This window comes from Falco cherrug, chromosome 3, assembly GCF_023634085.1.
Source record: "Falco cherrug isolate bFalChe1 chromosome 3, bFalChe1.pri, whole genome shotgun sequence".
Classification (NCBI taxonomy): Eukaryota; Metazoa; Chordata; class Aves; order Falconiformes; family Falconidae; genus Falco; species Falco cherrug.
In genome coordinates, this window is record NC_073699.1 from 27,566,679 (window position 1) to 27,587,286 (window position 20,608).

General features: G+C 41.9%; 1 protein-coding gene across 2 annotated transcripts; it reads right to left on the reverse strand.

Moving 5' to 3' along the window:
• Window positions 1–987: 987 nt before the first annotated feature.
• DCSTAMP (dendrocyte expressed seven transmembrane protein) lies at window positions 988–20,251 on the reverse strand. 2 transcript variants are annotated; one of them, XM_027800382.2, is made up of 4 exons: window positions 18,608–20,251; window positions 11,775–12,834; window positions 6,602–6,922; window positions 988–5,895 (listed from the first exon to the last, which is right to left on the reverse strand). In XM_027800382.2, exons 2-4 carry the CDS (start codon window positions 12,795–12,797, stop codon window positions 5,812–5,814), a joined length of 1,428 nt encoding a protein of 475 aa, XP_027656183.1. In that variant the 5' UTR covers window positions 12,798–12,834; window positions 18,608–20,251; the 3' UTR covers window positions 988–5,811. The 2 variants fall into 2 exon arrangements, with proteins under 2 accessions (XP_027656183.1, XP_005431872.1); XM_005431815.3 differs by lacking the exon at window positions 18,608–20,251 and having other exon boundaries at window positions 11,775–18,601.
• Window positions 20,252–20,608: the final 357 nt, after the last annotated feature.

Here is a 20,608-nt window from a genome sequence, read left to right on the forward strand (position 1 = left end):
AAAGTCATCCCAGCTATCGCTTACTCATTCTCAAAAGTTGTTGCTGGGGCTGTGCTATAACTTTTGTCCTAAGACAACAGGTACCCTACACTGGGTTGGAAAGCTGGTTTAGAGATGACTCCTGCAACCCACACAGTTTCCTTGAGCCTTTCATGGGGAAGTAAGACAACAATCGCTTTTCCAAGATGTTTGGATCCTGTCCCATTTAGCCACGATTCCTCAAGCTTCTACAGCGCCTCCTGAGAAAAATGTTTGCTCTCTTTGATTCTTCCTTCAGTCCGTTGGTCACTCAGCTAGAGCAGACTACCTCTGTTTGAGAGGAGGCATTGCTACGTTAAACCCCTTTTTCTCTGAAGAGATACTTGCCAGTACAGAGAAGCTCACAATCTGTTTTCTCAAGGCTGAAACACAGAACAGCCTCTCCTTGCCACTTCTCTTTAGGATTTTGCTGCTTTCCTCTCTCTTATATAGAAAGGTTGAAGACTCAAACACAAAGTTAAAGTAAGGAAAAAACTCTGTTTATTTTTATCACTCTACCCAACCAGAAGGAAATCTGGGATCTTTAGTACTCCGTTCACCCTGGAGATGTGGATTCCAGGTGCAGGAGCAGAGAAGGAATTTGAGAGATCTGATCCTGGCATACCTAACATTGCTTCCCTCCCCATCACTTGCTAGAGAAATCCTCTTATAGCCAGTATGTATTTATTGCCCGGTCGTCTGTTGGCTATCATTTCACTGCCTGTGAAGAGCTGATGGCTGCGGTGCAAGCACCTACACCTGCAGTGCTTCTTTCTTCAGCCTGGAATACCAGGGGATCTCTGCAGAGAGCAGCAATAGTGGGACATGTAGCTTTACTGGGCCACTGGAGGGCAGGGCTGGTATTATGTATCAGGAATGAAACGACAAGGAAGTTTGCATGCACAGCAGCACCCGTCGAGCATGTCCACGTACTTTGAAATCTGTGCCCATAAAGTCGACAAGAACATCCTCATTTTCAGGCTTTATTTCATCAGCAGCAGCGAGTGATCCTTTGATCCTTACTTTCCACTTTTGCAGTGTAAAACAGAACTAAAGGAAAGGCTTTGCCTGTTCGTTTCTTCTTTAATTGCAAGCATCTCTGCGCTATTTAAACCATGATGAAAACACAGTGAGTCATTGTGGCCATATTGACAGAGCAGGGACTGGGGTGAAAGCAGTTGTAAACCCAGCATCCTCTGACCCAGCTGCCCACACAGAATGCAGCAAGAAAACTAGCACAGCCAAAAAAAAAAAACCAACCAAAAAAACCCACCCTGTAGCTTGGCTGTGAAGCAAGCCAAGTTCGGGGCTTTGGGGTGGTGATAAGGAGAGTTCCATAAACACGGCTGTTGAAAGGAAATGTCCTCATTTGTATTGTGCTTCAGGAGGGTCAGCAGCATTAGCATGTCTCTCTGTATTACCTTCACGAGACAATCAGGTCAGACTTTCATTAATTTTACAAACCAGATTTGATCCAATTGGGGGATTTTTCACAGTAAATCAAACAGCTTCTACACTAGTGAAGGATGTTTAAAAAGGAAGCTGTGAGCTCTGCTGTGAGCTGGGGGAAGGAAAGGGATGAATGAATCAAAAGCCAAATCCAGACTTCTCAGATTCTTGTTCTGTGTGCAGAGTGCATTTCTTACAAGCCCTAGAGAGGCAGTTAGAGACAAACCCAGTAACATGAAAGATATTAAAAATTTCCATTAAGCCAATAAATTAGTAGATAAAATTCTTAATTTCACTGTACCTGTATTTCACTTGTGCTTAGCAGAAAGAAAAAAAATACATGCTTTTATGTATGGGGAATAATGATCTATTGGAGCAGAAGAAAACATACCAAAACAGGAAAGAAGACTGAATGACAAAGACAGGGAAAAGAGCCAAAATAGAATGTAGGAAATGTGAGGAAAGAGCAGGCAAGAAGAGGAACAGAAATAATTGTGGATGGAATACTGGTTTTTTATTGTAACTTGCAGACTTTAAAAAAAAAAAAAGAACAATGTAGTCATGTGGTTGAGGGTTATGGTAAACAGAGAGGCCAAAGGAATAGCTGAACAACTTGGAGAGAAGACAGCTGAACATAAACAAACCCCCAGACTTCCGCAGCTCACAGGGCAGAAACAAATGGGAGAAAACAGAAGCCCAGTAAGGTCTGCAGAGAATGAGATGTGTATCTCTGTGTAGTGCTGGGGTAGAGACAGACCTGCCTTTTCATCCATGCAACTAAAGAGGACCACCAGGCAGCTGAAGGAATAGACCTAATATGGTAGATCAGGGTAGGAACTGTTCTACCGCTGAGATAAACCTAAATGTCTTTGAGGTACCAAAGGTGAATTTGTTTTAGAATTTAAAATAAATGCACAGAATGTGCCATTCTCCCTGGTAACCCAGATTTAGGGAGATGGGGAAGAGCAAACTTATGTCCTTTGCCTGCCATTCCACTCACCTTCAGCACACAGATGTGCATGTGTATGGTCACAGAAGCAAAGAGTGCATCAGTCCACTCAAGTGCCTGACTCCAGTATGAGTGTAATGGCAACAATATTTGTCAGGTGGCACCCTGGTGCTGACACAGCACATTCACAAATGAACACAAGCTTTTGCTGTGTGTGTCTAATTTTTTTTCTGCAGTGCTTTGTGTAAAAGTCACCAAATCACAGAGTGGCTGAGCCTGGTGGACACATGTAGAGATATCTACTCCAGCCCTGTTGCTCTGAGTTGCTCAGAGCCATGTCTAGCTGGGTTTTGAGTATCTCTGAGGATGAAGACTCCATAACCTCTCTGGGCATCCTGTTCCAGTGCTTGATCACCCTCACAGTAAAAAATATTTTTCTTATGTTTAGGTTATATTCCCCTCAAGTTCCTGGCCTTTATATTTGGAAATGGCTTCCAAGGGAAATTGCTTCATCAGCTTCCCACAGATTGATGCGAGGCTGATAAACCCATAGGTTCACAGATCCTCCTTCTTGACCTTCTTGAAGATGGGAGTGACATTCACGTTCTCCCTGTCCTCAGTAACCTCTCTGATCACCATAGCCTTTCAAAGATAATTGAGAGTTGCCTCACAATGACACCAGCCAGAACCTTCAGCACCCATGGGTGCCTCACATCATATTCCATGGATTTAAGTATGTCCAGTGTGTTTAAGTGCTCTGTAACCTTGCCATGCTTCACAGATCCTTCCAGACTTTCCCTCTGTTCAGAGAGGCCTGGTATAGCTAAAGATCAGTCATACCTGTAAAGACTAAGACAAAGAAGTACCTTGGGCTTTTCCATGTCTTTTGTCACTGATAGTGGGGTCAAGCATCTAGGTAAAATGTTACTAGAGCTGAATATTTTGTACAGAATTACAATTAGCTTCCCCAAAAGGATTGGCTTTTATCACTGCCATGACTCTTGCCGATTTGAGGGGGCAAGCTAAGCAACACTCAGTAAGCTGCCCAGCCACTTAGTGGTGGGAGCCCCAGCATTCAGGTATAACACTGTTCTGTAAAGCCTGCAAGGTCTCACCTACCCTACCAAAAACTAATAGCTCTCTTTCTATATTCAGTCATTCCCACTAGGCTTAATTTCTTTAAGTAAATACAAAGTACAGACATGCCATCGTCCTGAGAGTGTACTCCAGATCTCAAAATCCTAACAAATTTAGGTATCTCTCCCAACCACTGACCCCCATCTAAGTCATTTTGCTGAACCATTCCGACATGCTGCAAAGCTTTTTACTTGCTGCTTGCAGAACAGAGAGAAAAGGTATGCTGGGTGGCAACACACCATCCAACAGGAAAGGCAAGAAACTCCAAAACAACTTTCACCTCCTGATGCCAAGTGAAGCAGATAAGAGTTTTGTGATAGTGCTATCAATCAGAGCTGTCCCAGTCTTTGGGTGTTGTAATCAGTAGATCAGGGCTTCTCACCAGCCTGTCCTTTGGGGCTGAAAGTAGCACGCCCAACTCCTACCAGCAATGAACTTGTCAGAACTCAGCCAAAAATGCTCAGCTCTTGCTGACCTTTAACTCTTTCTCTTTCCTCTGCAATGACAACAAGAGTGAACAAATACATCTTCTTGTCAATAGTAGCCAGACAGCTAGTCTGTTTTGTGAAAACGAATTTAGAGCAGCCTTCATGTTACTTCTTTTTCACCAGAATGCTTCTTGCTGCTGGTCCTTGACAGTAGTACCTGGGATGTATAAATGACATTCTGCTACTACCCAGGGCTGTCCCACTCTAGCAAAAGAGGACATAGGCCACTCAGACTATTCAGCACAACCTTCGATAATGCATGGCTTTAATCTAGCACCTCATTTTCTAGAGACAGATTGTTGGCACATCAGCAACCTGAACCACCTGTGTCCATGGAGAATGAGGCATTATTTGGGAGACCCAACAAAAAAAAGACTTGGTGTTTTTCAGTGTTTCAAGTGGAAAATAACTTCTGACATTTGCTATGCAAAGATTTAAGTAAGTCTTTATTCATCCAGATAACAGATACATCAATCAATGGCTGTCCTGGGACCATGCATGTGTTACAGAGTAACAGAACAGAGTTTGCTGTTATGTATCCTAAAGAAAGAAATTGCCTGTTGCTGAAAATCAAGAGTACACTGCCTGTTGGGTGGATTTTTAGCTCTACATTAATCTCCAGTGCCATGCCAGTCAAGCCATTCCTATGTCTTTATGCTTTTAGCATTTGTTCTTGAGTCATATGAAGGTCACATCACTGATGTTAGTTGAATACATGAAGCACTCAGTATTGGCTTAGTTTTGTTTCATTGAAGTCAATGGTGGCTTTAGCAATGTAATTGAGCCCATTTTTGCCACTTGTGCAAGCTGCCTCAGACTGCAAGATTCAAAACATCGTCAACCTCTGCTCATATGTCCCTATACCTCAAAACAAGCTTGTCTGCACCCACAGCACCTGATTCCTCTGTATTCTAGCTCTCGTGAGCATTCTGACTTCAGCACATGCTACATTACCTCTCATGATCACGGGACAATCTGCACTAGTGATATAGTCTATGGATAAGTGAAAGTGGGAGACTAAGACCAAGTGAGGAATTTCGAGTGGGAGACTAGGATTAGAAATTTATGAGAGAGAAATCAGCAAAAGTAAGTGGAGAAGTAAGGTGGGAGGGAGAGTTCACATGAGCTAGAATATTGACAGGGCATATAGAGCACTGGCCCTGCAGAAGACAGCTACAGAGGCAGGACCAAGTATATGAAGCTAGGGTTGGGAAAGAACCAGGCTGAAGGTTTTGGGGCAGTTGAGGGCTGAGAAATAGACAGAAACACCTAGAAACATCTAAGGCCTCTAGTTAGATTCTTGGCCAGCCCAGAAGCCAATGGACAGACTCAGCTGTGTCTTCTGTCTTCAGTGCCTGGCCAATGTGAAGAAGACAAACCTGCTGCTGTCATGTGGTTATACCACAACATGTTATTATGCCCTCTGTTACCTCAGCCCAAAGAGGTTTGTGCTGTAGTCCTAAAAGGTCCAAACTGTTTGATTGTTTTTACACAGAAGAACAGACCCTCTATGGATTTCTACAGTATCAGACAACGCATACCCCAAGATGAAAAATGAGTATTAGTGCAACTCTGAGATCTCTGTGGTGGATAGCACATTATCTCTCATGGCTTCTTTTCCACACTTTTCCAAAATACTGATGATTAAATTTTGATCCCATTTTTTTTTACATTTTAAAATTGAAATTCCATTGCAAAGATGGGTGCAAAACACAGGCCCCTGCAGAGCTAGAGCATCCCAGCCTTATACAAACATTCACTTGGTGTCTTTCACACCATGTTGTCGTTTGCCACACTCCTTTCTTTCTTCCTTACTGCCTCTCTTGCCTTGAGTATTGGAAACCAAAAGTTGACCTGAAAAGAGAGAAATATGATGCCATGATCATAATATTACTAAGCTAGAAACCAGACACTGACATCCTGTATAGTAAGTATTGAAGGCTATTAAAAAGCCCAAACCAAACAATATGTGTCTGCAGCTATCTGTCTGGATTTGCCATAAATATATGCACATGTATTTGTTATTTCCATTAGTGTATATATACATATATATACAGGGCACAAGATTTTGCGGACAGAAGGTTCTGTTTCCTAATGGTATTTCCAGTTGCACTCCCACTGTATTTTAAAACAGAAATATATCACCTTCCATTTGGCAAATAACTGAACATCTTTCTCAACATTAAGAAGCAGCTTATACCCAACACTTGCTGCCTAGATTGCAGGAATACTCTTCGTGCCGGAGGTGCTTTGCATATGTTCATGAAGAAAAAAGTTTCTTCTCTGTAGAGCTCTAAGTCTGAGGAGTATTTTCTTGCCAGCACATAGTAATTTGGGTGTACCTATGTCATGTCTGATGCAAGTGTGCTAAAGGACAGAACAAAACAATTATGTGATGTAGTCTCACCAACAGGCAATGTGTCCCTGGTCCCTGTGCAGGAAAGCACTGGGGAACCACTATTAGCACATAAATGAAATTAGTAAGTATTTAAGTATTTCCTGGGTCTGGTTACCACCCTGAGAAAGGGAGACTTTTTTTCCCCTAGAGCTGATGGCTTACCGTACTAGCAGACATGTTCTTCCCAGTTTTCTCTTGTAGGTTTGCTCTCTTCTTGAGTAACTTTGCATGCAAATAATGTATACGTTTCATCTCAATGTCAGGATAAAATGAAGTTGACACGAGTATTTTAAGTTGGGTCAAGAGGCCAGAGAATAATCCAAAAATTATTAAGAAGAAGATGATGACTCCAACCTGGATCCATGTCGTGGCCAGGTTAAGCTCTGGCCGAGGGACACAGTCATGCTTAAACAAAGAGATCTTGAAAGGATCTGTCTTTGCAATAAGCTTTCTCATACCAGGGAAAAGGCTGTTCTCATTCCTCTGCACAAAAAAAAGGGGGAAAAAAGAGTTATTATAGTACTGATTCCCTCCTTTCTTAATATTTCTCCCATTGGACATTCAAATTTACAAAGGACCATAAATCAGCTAGTCCATCCAGTGCCTATATATGCTATGCTCATAACAATATGGTCATTGGCTGTTTATAAATGTTTCAGGCTACATTTTCACCATTTCTCTGGGAAGACCATCCCACAGTTTGAACTATTTAGAACTTACCTTCTCAGTGGCTCTGACTGACAGACAAGTATTCAGCTAAGCTGGCTATAACGGTTTAATATATTCCCACTCCCTTGAACCTGCTCAGATCCTCTGTTGGCGGGTCCTTCCTTCAGAGTGAAATAGTGTGTCCGCCCCTTTGGTTGTGGCTCAGTACATGATCAGCAGTGCTTCCACACCCACCTAGGCAGATGCTCTGACCATGAGGTTGTAACACAAATAAAGCCACCTCTCCTTCTCTAATAGGTGTCCTTGCTTAGATGAGCTGATATCTGCACTGCTTGCGGACTGAAATGCTGAATGAGAAGGACTAGGTTAGACATGCTGCTGGGACCAGTATTTCATACTTGCAGGCAACTTTCTGCTCTGTGAAGGAATGCTGTAGGGACACTGAATGACCCAGCCCTCTTTTCTGACTGTCAGGGGGATATGTAGCTCTTCCTTGTGGCTCTTTAACCACCCTGCAAAGGCCAGGCACTTCTGTTAGATGGTCATTGGGAAGAAATGGGTACCCAAAGCATGATGCCCATTTTCAGCCTGTTAGCTTTTCCTTGACATTATCCTGTTCCAATCTATCTCAGTACATTTTATCCCTAAGGTGAACCAATGTGTAAGCAAGGAAAAACTGCATTAGGAACTCAGTATGAAACAAGAGTAAAAGTGCATGAAGAACATCACTGTTCATACAAGAATAAACATCTCAAGAAGTCACTGAATCTGTCCTGCTCCTGCAGCCAGCTTTCTAGACTCCCTGAGATCAGCAGCCCTGAGGCTTGTTATGACAAATCTGTTGAGATTAATTTTACATTTTAATGTGACTAGCCTTCCTTAGGAAACTAGAAACAATCTGATGATGGAGTAATGTTATGTTTTGAAAGAGTCAACCAGCTTTCCTCAGGAGTGAACACGGCACATAAAAAGAGAAAATTCATAATACAGGACCCATGAATCAGCCAGACAGGGTCAAGCTGAGGCTCTCTGTCCACAGGTGGTGGGTCTAAGCTCATTCTTTGCCCTGACTTGCGTCACACCCAAGGCAAGCCATGATAAGGGGCTGTCCTCAAGGTATGAAGGGCAGAAACACAGGTAAACCCACACAGAGCAGTACACAGAGAATAGCTGAGGCTACACCAGGTTGCTTAGGGTTGTGTTCCGTTGGGGTTTTAGTATCTCCATGGATGGAGACTGCACAACCAATCTCAGAAACCTGTCCTAGTGTTTGACCACCTGAAGAGTAAAAAAAAATTCTAATGTTTTAATGGAATATCCTTTAATTAGGGCCCATTGCCTCTTGTCCCTGCATTAGGCATCACTGAGAAGAGTCTGGCTCCTCTTTCTTACACCCACAGCCAATCAAGTATTTATATACACTGATGAGATCCTCCTGAACCATCGCTTCTCCAGCTCCAGCTCTCTCAGCCTCTCCTTGTATGACAAATGCTCCAGTCCTTTTGTCATCTTCTTGACCCTTAACTCACTCCAGTACATGCTTGTCTTGTACTGGGCCTCACCAGTGCTGAGCAGAAGGGAAGGATCGCCTCCCTCAGCCTGCTGGCAACACTCTGCCTAATGGAGCCCAGGATAGCTCTCTTTTGCCATAAGGGCACACTGCACGCTTTTGGTCAACTTGGTGTCCGTCAGAATTCTCAGGGCCTTTTTCTGCAAAGCCAACTCCCAGCTGGTTGGTCCCCAACACATATAGTGCATGGGGTTATTTCTCTCCAAGGACTGAAAGACATGGCATTTTCCTTTGCTGAACATTGTGAGGTTCCTCTTGGCCCAATCAAGCCTTTTCAAGTCCCTCTGAATGGCAGCACAATCCACTGGTGTTTCAGCCACTCATCCTAGTTTTATATTGTCTGCAAGCTTGAGCAGCTACAATCTGTTCCTCTGTTCAGGTCATTAATAAAGAGCTTCAACAATATAGGTTCCAGTGTCTACTCCTGGGGGGAATCAGAAGTGACTTTGTGCCACTAGTCAGAACCTTTTTGGTCCGGCGGCTCAGTCAGTTTTCAGTTCATGTCACTCCCCATTTACCTAGCCTATGCTTCATCATTTTGTCAATGATGATGTTGTGGAAAACAGCATTGGAAGCTTTAATATATGCATTATCAACACCAACTGCTCTCCCTTTGTCCAACAATCCAGTGAGCATATTATAGAAAGCTGTCAGGTTGGTCAAGCATGATTTAGCCTTTATAAATCTATGCTGAATACTCCTAATAGCTATCTTGCCCTTCACATGTGTGGAGATGGCTTTCATGATTATATTCTCCATCACCTTCCCAGGGACAAAGGTGAGGCTCACCAAACTCTGGTTCCCTGGATCCTCTTACCTGCCCCTCTTGAAGATGGAAGAAACATTTGCTTCTTCGCAGGCCTCAGGAACCTCTCCCACATGCCATGACCTTTCAAAGACGGTCAAGAGTAGCCTCACAGTGGCATCAGTCAGCCCCCTCCGCACCTGTGGGTGCCTCCCATCAGGTCCCACGGACTTCCTTTCTTTAAGTGTTTCCTGACCTGATCCTCCTCCACCAAGACTCCAGACTTGCCCTCTGGTCTCAGAGCCTTGGGATTCCCAAAGGCCAGCCTTCCTTGTAAAGGCAGAGATGAAGGTGACCTTGACTGCTTTGGGCTTTTCCATGTCCTTTGTCACCAGCACCCCCACTGCTCTCAGCAATGGACTCACATTTCCCCGGGTCTTTCTTTTGCTGCTGATAGACCTTGTAGAAGCCCTTTGTGCTGCCCTTCGCCTGCCTCACCTGATTCAGCTCCAGGTGGGCTTTGGCTTTCCTGTCCCCATCCCTGTACAATCAGACGGTGTCCCTGTTGCTCCTGGGCCCCTTTTTGCTGCTTCCACCTCCTCCATGCTTCTTTTTTAATGTTTGAGTTTTGTCAGGAGCTCCTTGCTCATCTGTGCTGTCCTCCTGCAGCCTTTGCTTGATTTAGTTGTGAAGGATAATTCTTGAGCTTGGAGTAGGTGATTTTTGTAATATCAACCAGCTTTCCTGGGCCCTTTATCTCTCAAGGACCATATCCCAAGGGACCAGGATCATTTCACACGCTGGTTTGGTGATGCTAGATCACAGCTGCTGTGCAGCACCATAAGAGGTGTAAAGCCCCTTAGCATGCTTAACAATATCTCCTCCACATACCTCACATGTGACTGACCAGATGGTGAAAGCCTCTCTGCTTTTGCTCTGACTTCTCCAGGATGGGTCTGGATTACTTTATACGTGCTGATTGCACAGTTACAGTGAATCCAATAGCTTTTGCACCTACCTTCTCAAAGGAAAGCTCAAGTAACAATTAGAAGTTGGCAGCCTCCATCCTCTAGGAAAAGTGGTTTTCCACTGATACAACCTGGGAACCTTTGGCTTATGTCTGCCGTACGCATACTGAATTTTTCTACTATTTGTTAAGACAAAACTGGTCAATAATTTAATTTTTATCCCATGGAAGACGTTGATATTATGATATACAATATAAAATATCATCAGCTGAACCTGCATTATTTAGCAGTGTGTCATAGAAAATGAGGCCTGGCTGAAGAAGCCAGTTCAGAGGTTCAAAATGTCACATACGGAAAAGTGAGAATGAGAGTCCCTCTCCCAAAGGTTGTATGTTCTGTTTGCTTGTAATTTCAAGTAACACACTTATTACATTGCTCACCTTAATAATCTTACTCTGTGGAACTGCTTTTGGCTAGATGAATTTTTTGGAGATGGGGAGAAATGGGAATGAATTCTCATTATTGCGAGCTCTAAGAAGAAGTAATAGAAAATGCTGAGTAAGAAAAAACTGACAGAAGAAAGAGCATGTATAACACGTTGTACTAACAATCAAGCATCCCTCTGAAATCTTCTTATCCTGAAAGTAACAAAGGGTTATATGCTTTTGGGAAATGTTTTAATCCTGATCTTGTAAGCTATCAAACTGTGCAGCTTTCCTGTGCCTGCACAGCATTACATGGGTCACACACTCCAGTGGTGAAATCTCCAACTTTAGCAACACTCACAGATGAGACCCTGATCGGCCTCTGAAGCTGGCCCTGTTTTGAACATGAAACTGGTCTAGATGGCCTCTGGATGTCCCTTCCAACCTAATTACTCTATGGTTCTTTATGCCACTGCTGCTTTTGCTGGAAGAACCTTGAGATTTCGGTAACATGTTATTATTTCATGTGCATGCAGCCATGCTTTTTTAAATGATGAGCTCCTCAGGCTGCTCAGCTAAAGAAAGGTAGGCATCTTTTATGTCAGTGTCACAGTAGCATTTGACTATAAAAGTGTGCTTCACAAATGTCAGCATTGTGAGTTCTCAATTTTAAGCTCTAGTCTTCTCCACATATATAAGTGGAGGAATGCAAATCCCTTCTTCTTCCTATAGTTACCATTCTCTAGAAATATGATGACACTTTGGAAAGTGCAGAGAACTGTCTGATTCCAACCATACGTATCTGTAAAGGCAACAGGCCTTTTTTAAACAAATGAATGATAATGCCACAAAAGAACTGATGGCTCATTGGCTCTATGTCTGCTCCTGCAGCAGCTGAAGATGAAGGGAAATTTTTCAACACTAAACTAAGAAATATACAGTACTGATAAGTACTTACTTGCTGAAAGAGGTTGAGTCGAATCTCTAGATCTGGTACTTCTTGGAGATGTTTATTCACAGAAATAATTAACCAATAAAACAAATAATCTACTGCAGCAAAAAGAAGCCAGATGCAAAAATGAATAATTATAGGGAGAAAAAAAACCTGCATTTTTTTTCTGTCCTTCCTTGTGAGGCAGAAAGATGGAATTGTCACATAATCTTTTCTTTCTTTTTTGTTAAGTGGCAGAAGACAGGGTCTTTGCTGTTGCTTTTGGTGTTCATCAAATGCAATGAACTGTTTTGTGATATAAGTATTCTTAAATCTGGCACTGTGAGAACCCACAAATTTTTTGATAAAGAGACCAGTTCCAAAAGAAGCTAGAAAAATCCCCACTATAGGCAATACTTTCTGGCCTATATAGGGAAGTATAGTCAGCATAAAAGTTATCTGGTTAGTAACTTTCTGGATTTCTTGCTTTGTGTCATTTAGCTCTTGTTTTAATGCATCATCTGAAATTGAATAAGATGGTGTGAATTCATGCCTTAGCGACACTATACTTTTAAGTAGTTCAGTGTGAAGCTTGGCCACCTCATAAATCCATTTTACTGCCTCAACATAATATTCTATCAAAGCAAATTGCTCATACTCTAAATGACAGGTTATACTGTCTGCCAGAACCTTTAGGTTATGAAAAATGTTTTGGATGTTGCCAGCCACCACAACACCTGTTCCAGCAGTAAGAAGAGCATTTCTGCCATTTTTCAGTCCACAAGAAAGAAGGAAGAGGACACTAAAGCAGCGCAAGTGCTTGAAACAGAAAAGCATGATAGAAAGCAAGATCCAAATGAATCCAGAAATCAGTAAGGGACCCAAAGGGTGTTCCAGGGAGAAGTGCATGCCAAGGAATAAAAGAAAGCTGGAGAGGAAGCCAACTGCAGAGCAAACTGCAAAAAGCTGCGCCTGATAATTCCACCCAGGCTTCCTTTTGGATATAAAAATTCCCCATGCATTCTGGGCTATTGAGACAAATGTTTGCATTCTCTTCTGGTTGTCACTGACACTGTGATGGCTCAAACTAAAAGGAAAGGAAAACAAAAATACTGTTAGTTACAGGGCCACACTAATGACAATGATGAGCTTTTAACTGGCTGGTCAATACTTCATGTTGCAAAAAATGCAGGTCTGACTCACAGGGGGGCTGAACCACCCCACGTGAAACCCTAATCTTCATCCCCAGTATCACATATTTAAACACGGAAGAGATGACTCCAAAAGGTATTCTGTATCTTTTCGAAGTATTTTTGTCCTTTTACTCTTTGTACACTTGATTTCTTATTTGCCATACAGACACAGTGGTTCATATGTACCTAAATGTGTGTGTATATGTATGAGGGATGCAAGCCTAGTGTAACACCCAGTGCTTCCCCACAGATGTTAGCTTTGCTTTACAGGGGCACCAGGAAAGGAAAAGAGAGGAGCATGGAAATTTCCCATCAGTACCTCAACGCAGGGGAATACAGCTCAACCTGCAGGGAACAGCCAGAGCAGCAGCCAGGGAGGGAGGAAGGGTTAGAGCAGGATGTGTGTGTTGCCCAGGGATGAGGAATGAAACTCTCCTTTTTCAGCTGGAGGTAGGTCAGCACAGTGGGAAGAAAGTGTGTCTCAGAGGCATCATTCCTTCTTTGGATATCTCCTGGGATAGCACAGCTACAAATTGGTCCGTATACACCTTTAACCCTCATTGCTTGTACTTGTCACTATCTCCTCTGCCTACCAGCATGCCCATACTGTAAATTAGAGTATTTCTGAGAAATTCAATTCAGTTTTATGGGAGAGAGTTCAGTGCTCACATCTTTCCTCCTTCCTTTGCAATATAATATCTATAATGCAATTTGTCCAAAGATGTAAGAGCAATTTATATGCATATTAGCCTTTTAATGTACTAGAACAAATAAGATACTAATTAAATAAAATAAACTGTTGCAATTTTATCTTAAATAGGGAAGAGCTGTTTGCACAAAAAATCCTGAAGATATTACTTTGTCTTTTGTTTAGCTTGAACACAGCAGGTAGTCAGGAACTAAACTATTATTTTGTACACATACTGTATTTTACTGGCATTTAACTTTATGAATTCTGCTAACATTCACTGCTCCATTTTCCCCTTCCTCTCATTGTAATTAATTATTAGTTATGCCATTATTGGCTTTGGATGCAACAGGAGCTGAGGGTGATTGGAGCAGACATCAGATCCCAGCTGGGACCTTCTTGGACTGCTGTGCTCAGTGTGCTGCTTTTCCTTGGCTTCACTTGGGTCTGATCTTTTCTAGTGCTGAGGACTATCCTGGAAGATGCTCAGGGTTTTCAATGCTCAACTGCTTCAGCAGGCATTAATGGTGGGCAATAGCTGTCAGGGTGGGCTCAGTCCCTGGCACACCACTCTGCTTGGGAAGGCTGGGAAAATTGCTTCCCTCCAGGGCCTCAGTGAAGTCAGCTGTAAACAGAGTGTAATGGCAATTAGCGGCTTCTTCACAGGAGTGAAATTAGTTAATTAATGTCGCCAAAGTATGTAGAAGTTTCCATGCGTTTGGGAAAGTGCAAGCAAAATGGGGAGGAGAGGTAGCACGCAAGCCACCAGACTCCAGCTTTGCCATGAGCATAGCTGTCCTCTGCTTAGGTGGGCAGTCTGCTTTGCCCTCTTCCTACAGAACAAGAAATTAATGAGGTATTTTTAGGAAACTTAAATACAAATGAGTTGTTCATAATTCTGGAGTCAAGCAGAACCAGATCTAACAGCCAGCAAACCCTGCCAATGAATCCTGAACTTCCTAGATTGGATCCTTAAACAGTATGTGCTGCTGCATCTTCTTTGTAGATGTAAGAAAAATTGCCCCGTACAGTGAATAGATCTGGAGTTCTCTTCTTGATTTAAGAAGCCATAAAAAATCAAATGCAAAAAAGCTAGCATTTATGTAAAATTATGCAAAAACAGCCATGTGAGAAAATAACACCTTTTGAGTTGCATTTTGCAGTGCTGATTTCACAGCTGTTATCAAGCACAGTTTCTGCATGGTTTTGTGTGTTTGTGTGTATGGGTATGGTGCGGTCCTGTTAATGTTTATAAACATTTGGTAAATGGCTGCAATATGTGACTGGGAGTTTGGCATGACTGCACCTAAGAATTAGAGAGAGTCAAGAACGAAGCCTTAGAATTAACAAAAGCCATACTTCTGGACCAGGAGGCTGGAGACTTTCACAATATAGACAGAACTTGAAAATAATCAAAAAGTCTCCTTTGCTGGGCAGATTCAAACCTTTGCATAAGATCACTGCAGTACTCGGCACATACATGGCTGTTTTGCCCCTAACCTGCATGAACCCAGAGTTTTAAGGCAGGAAAGGCATCACAAGGAGCCACTGAATTTTGGAGCCTGTGGCACAGATGCTCAGGTGTCTCTGCATGATCACTGAAGACTGAGAAGGCAGCATTCCCATTCCCCGCAGAGCCCATCTCTGAGCTCAGCCACTGCCAGGGTCAGTCAGACTCACAGCGTGCATCTCTGTGGCTTGTCTGACACCTCGGTTTTCCCCCATAAGATATCAGCAACAAACATAGATATTCAGCACACAAAGCATGCTAAACCTAAAAAAAAAATAAACGTGGAGGATGAAAGTTCTTGTATCAGCAGGCACTTAAACAGCTGTGAATGCTTGGGAAGGGAAAATAACACTCTGGCTCAGAGGTAGAAATAAATCCTTGGCTTGACTAAAGAGGCTAATTCAGTGCTTAAAGAAATAGTAAACCTTGAGAGCATTCTGGAATGATTCCTCTTGAAAACATAAATCACTATAGCTCTCCTGAAGCTGTTAGGTTCTAACAAATTCTAACAGGAGTCTGACAAGAACAAAACTTTCATTTCCATTGCAGTCTGAAGCAAAGCATTTTTTCTTCTGTCCTGTAACATGACCTAATGTGGGGGCTGCTACGATTATTTATGTAGCATCAGGAAAAAAATATTCTTGGAAAGCAGTTTCTTGCTCTTTCTTGCTCTTCAGTGCCAATTTCTTTCCACCATAGTCTCTCCTGATGTATGCCACAAAGGGGAGCTGTGAACTCTTGTGCTTTAGCTCTGCCTTTGAACTTGATATTTCTGTAGGGTCCAAGGAGAACCTCTCTATGCCTTAGTTTCCCTCTCTGGGAAATACTCAGATCTGGAGTGTGATATTCATCTACCATATGGCATGCTAGCAGGAGTAATTATAACAACAAATTCTCAAAAGAAGCCTCTCCAGCAAGAAGTTTGGGCCATACTTCTTAAGGCTTGCAATGTACTGAAATGAATGCAATATAATTAAAAGATATTTTTCTGTTTTCATTTTAAAATAAAAAGAGGAAACTTTTAAAGAGTTTTTAAGATCCTGCTTGTGATATTTCAGATATTTGCCTCATTTTTTAAGTAAGTAGAGGGTAATGACATAGCTTCAAGCATCCTTAGAAAATGTCTTTCCAGCTCAGCCATGACACCTGGGCTAGAGCTATGTCATTTTTATGCAGTACCTGTTCACACCATGCATGATTTCTTCCCTGCCTGCTATGGAAATTCCTCTGTATGCATTGTCCAAGAAGATATGGCCATCTTCACTACCAGTTTGGTCCCATCCTAGTCCCTTGCTCACCCCATAACTGATGACGGCTTGCCAATTTAGACTAGACTTAGACTAAACTAGACTAGACTAGAACAGAATAGAGTGGAATAGTTCAGTTGGAATGGACCTACAACGATCATCTAGTCCAACTGCAATAGGTTGAAACTCCTTATACTTGCAGGCACTATTTCTGAAACCTTCTCTACCCAGGTTACTGCTTGATTAGAGTTGATCAGCAGGCCTACATTGGATATTGATATGGATTAGCCACCTGTGCAAACTCTTTGCCGGTTCTTAATATAATGGAAGAAGCAGATGTTGCCAGAAAATATATAGTGAGATATAAAATGTGGATTACTGAAAAATTAGCTTTTTTAATAGAGTTGTAGATGATTTGGCGTAACATGATGAACAGAGCCAGATCTTTAAGTCTACTTTCTATTTTGACACAGACCTAACTCAGACAAAGTCTGGGGACTACAAGTCCCATTGAGTTAGAACTGTCTAGTACCACCCAGGCTTTGCGCCCTCACACAAATTCTGATGTGACTTTCCCCTGCACAGCACCGTTCCAGCTGGTCTCAGGAGGAGCACGGCAGTTCAGCAGGCCCTTCGCCCTGCACAGCGACAGGATCCTCATACGTAAAAATAAAGTCACAATAAGAAAGGCATTAGGTTAAATGGGAAACTTGTATCCCACTGATACTAAAGCTTCAGCTATACACTGATCTTTGCCTCATAAATCCTGTTTGGATTTATACAGGAATTAAGGAAGAGAAAGCACACAATAAGAACATAAAACCAAATATTTCCTTTTTTGGCAGTTTCAGCAGCATTCTCTCCTAGCCTGGATCAGTTACGCTGAAATGTAAGAGAATGACTTCCCTTTTTTGGATACCATCAAAAAATACAGTGCTGAACTATGGTTTAGTAAAAGGCAAAAATACAGGAGGGAGCCCCATGTTATTTCCTTTGGTCAATGCAGGGCATCCAGCAAAGAAATAAAAGCCCAATCAAAAATCCGGCAACGTTACTGTAACTATCCCCAGGGCATCATTGGTACCCCTGTCATTTCTTGTGTTCAGATTATTTGCTTTTTGCTGCAGGGAGAAGGAGAGTAAATGGTACTAAACACAATAAACACAGGCAAGGACTAAAATATCTAACCAAATATGTGCACATAGGAACTCGAAATAAATAACACTGCAATGCAAATAAACCAACAATTTATACACATGCAAAACCAAACAAAATTAAAAGTGATCGAGATATCTTTTTTTTTCATGTATTTAAAGTACAGGTCTCAGGAAATTCTGAATACAGCAAGACATAATCAGGTCTTTAGGATGCCACAAATTGGTTAAATGTCATCTAATATCAGATGTCTACAGTTCTGATGGTTGGACTAGATGATCTTTAAAGGTCCCTTCCAACTGAAACCATTCTTTTATTCTGTAATTCTGTAATGTCCACATCTGAGCTACCTGTCTTTACATCAATGAGGAGAAAAAGGCAGTTACCCAACGCCATACCTCAGACCTGTTTTAGAAGTCTGCCCTCGCATAAGATGGGTCACACCTTAACAGAGCTCTTTCTCTATCTTGACTATGAAAAGAATTCATATTACTTAGGCAGAGCTATCCAAAGCTACACGAGATGAGCTTCTCCCTATGTTTCTCCATTGCAAGCACAGGGATTTGACTGAGCTGGGCACTCAGAGAGGGACACAGAAAATGTGTCATGGGCAGCTGTAGAAAATAGCTATGGAAGGCACAAGGAACAAGAAAACAAATTTTATCACATATACTGCTATAGGCTGTGTTACATCTGGAAGCTCTGATGCAGGAGACACACAGACTTATCTTTCCCTTAAAGCGCAGGCAGGAATGGAGGCAGAGTTTGGGAAACCCAGATGGTAGTTTCCTTATTGACAAAAACAGCTCCACAAGACAGAGAAGATTCCAGTATGAGGGATGGAAGGGAACATGAGAGGTTACATAGTCCTTTCTACATGTAAGATCAGTATAAATAGTTTTGGGAAAGCTTAGGAATAAATTGTTTCACGACCTTTAGGAATAGACCCTCCAATCAGTAAGGTGGCAACAAGTAACTTAAAGCAAGTCCTTTCACCTTAAAACACCTAACTCAGTTCATAATTAGTATCCATATTTCCATGGTATTAACCCTAAAGCATTACTTACAGGCCCTTCTGTAAAGCGCATGAAGGATCTTCACAGTGCTCTGTGTCTCTTGATTTTGGTGAGGAACCAAGATGGGCAACAATAAAAAATTTCACATGAGTAATTCATTTCCCCTGCCCTCCCTCAGTGAGTCAGGCACACTACAATTTTGAAATTATTCCGGGTTTGACAAAGATTTATGAGGAAGTAACTTATGCACAAGACCAAAATAGTATATAATTTGCAAGTGCCACTTCCCACCTTTTTTCTGGCAGAGTAATAGATATCAGCAAATGAGTTCTGGGCCCAGATTTCAAAGTATTAATTTTATGTTGAATAATATCTTAGGTCTAGAACATCTAAGCTATTTTGGTGCTTCCCATTGAAACTAGCAGCAATTCAGTGCCCATATACCTTTGACTTTCTAATTATTTTTACAAGTTCCTACTGAGTTTTGTGTTAGTATTTCTGTAGACAATCTCAGAATATAGCCCTTAGAATGGTACCCACCTTAAATATCCAGCAAAGGCACTCAAATTATATACAAGTCCTTGGTTAATAGAGATAATTGATGTTCAGAAGGGTAAAGTTGCTATTCAGAGGGATTTTGACAGGCTGGAGAAATGGATTGACAAGAATGTAATGAAAAAAAAAAATCAGAAAAATGCCAAGTCCTGCCCCTGGGGAGGAACAGCCCCAGGCACCAGTACAGGCTGGAGCTGACTGGTTGGGAAGCAGATTTGCTAAAAACGATCTGGATCTCTTTGTGGAAAACAAGTTGAAAATAAGCCAGCAATGTGCCCTTGCAGCAAGGGCGGCCAATGGCACCCTGAGCTGATCACCAGAGTCTTGCCCACAAGCCAGTGAAGTGATTCTTCCCCTCATCTCAGCACTGGTAAGGCCACATGTAGAGTGCTGTGTCCAGTGATGAGATCCCAGTACAACAGAGCAGCATGATCTAGCTGGACCTGCTTTGAGCAGGGAATTGAACTAGGTGGCTTCCAGAAGTCCCTTCCAGTCTAAATTAGTTTATTCTTAATCAGTCAAGACTGAGATGTCAAATCCATTTAAACTTGCCTCTGATCTCTACTGCCACAGTACCATGTACTTGTGCCATGTTCATACTCTACATTTGCTCTAGATAAGTGAATATTACACACTTATCAAAAGTAAAACATTCTACCCCAGTACTAAAAAAAATCCACAACAAAATATTATTACTGTAGTAGCTTTGAGGTCCTAAAGAAAGAGTGAAATCAGTATGTCTTCCTAGAGTTTGTCTGCATAAAGGACTGCAGAATAACTTAGGGATTTATGTTGGTGTCTAAAATACCCTACAGCTTTTGTAACTTGAAAAAGCAGATATATAAACTCTCATTTTTGCAAGACAGTAGTTTTCCTGCAGAGAAATGAAATGTTCATTTATTGGATGTGGCAAATGCATTTGCTTATTGCTCATGGTACTAACAAAAAAATGGTGAGAAGTGTTAATTTGTGTTCAAACATAAAAAGAGTTGAAAATCTGGGAGATATTTCATTATCACAGTGATATGGGAACACAAGACACAGCAGAGACTTTTAACAACCTCCGATTCATTCAGTAGCCAAGTAAGATCACACTTCCTACAACTTTCTGGAAATACGTAAAAATCTTATTTTGCTTTAACTTTGGCCCTTAAAATTTTACTTTAAATAAACTATTGGTTTCTGCAGGCACTACAGTTTGTATGCATATTTGTGTGTAGGGAAAGAAGATAATTCTGGACACCCATACTCTCCACATGGAACAGGTCACACAGATCCTACCAATTATTGAACTGATCCACTGAACCAGTCATTCCTTTCATTCAGTTGTCATTAGGGCCATCTGATAAGGGGGGCTACAGATTTACTTTAAAGGAAATCAAAGGCTGACACGCTGCTTTACAAGGACAGCAGCAACAGAAAGAGTAAGAGGAGCCTTACACACAATCTGCTAAGCACCCATGATACATTTCCAATAAAATCCTCCATACACTGTCT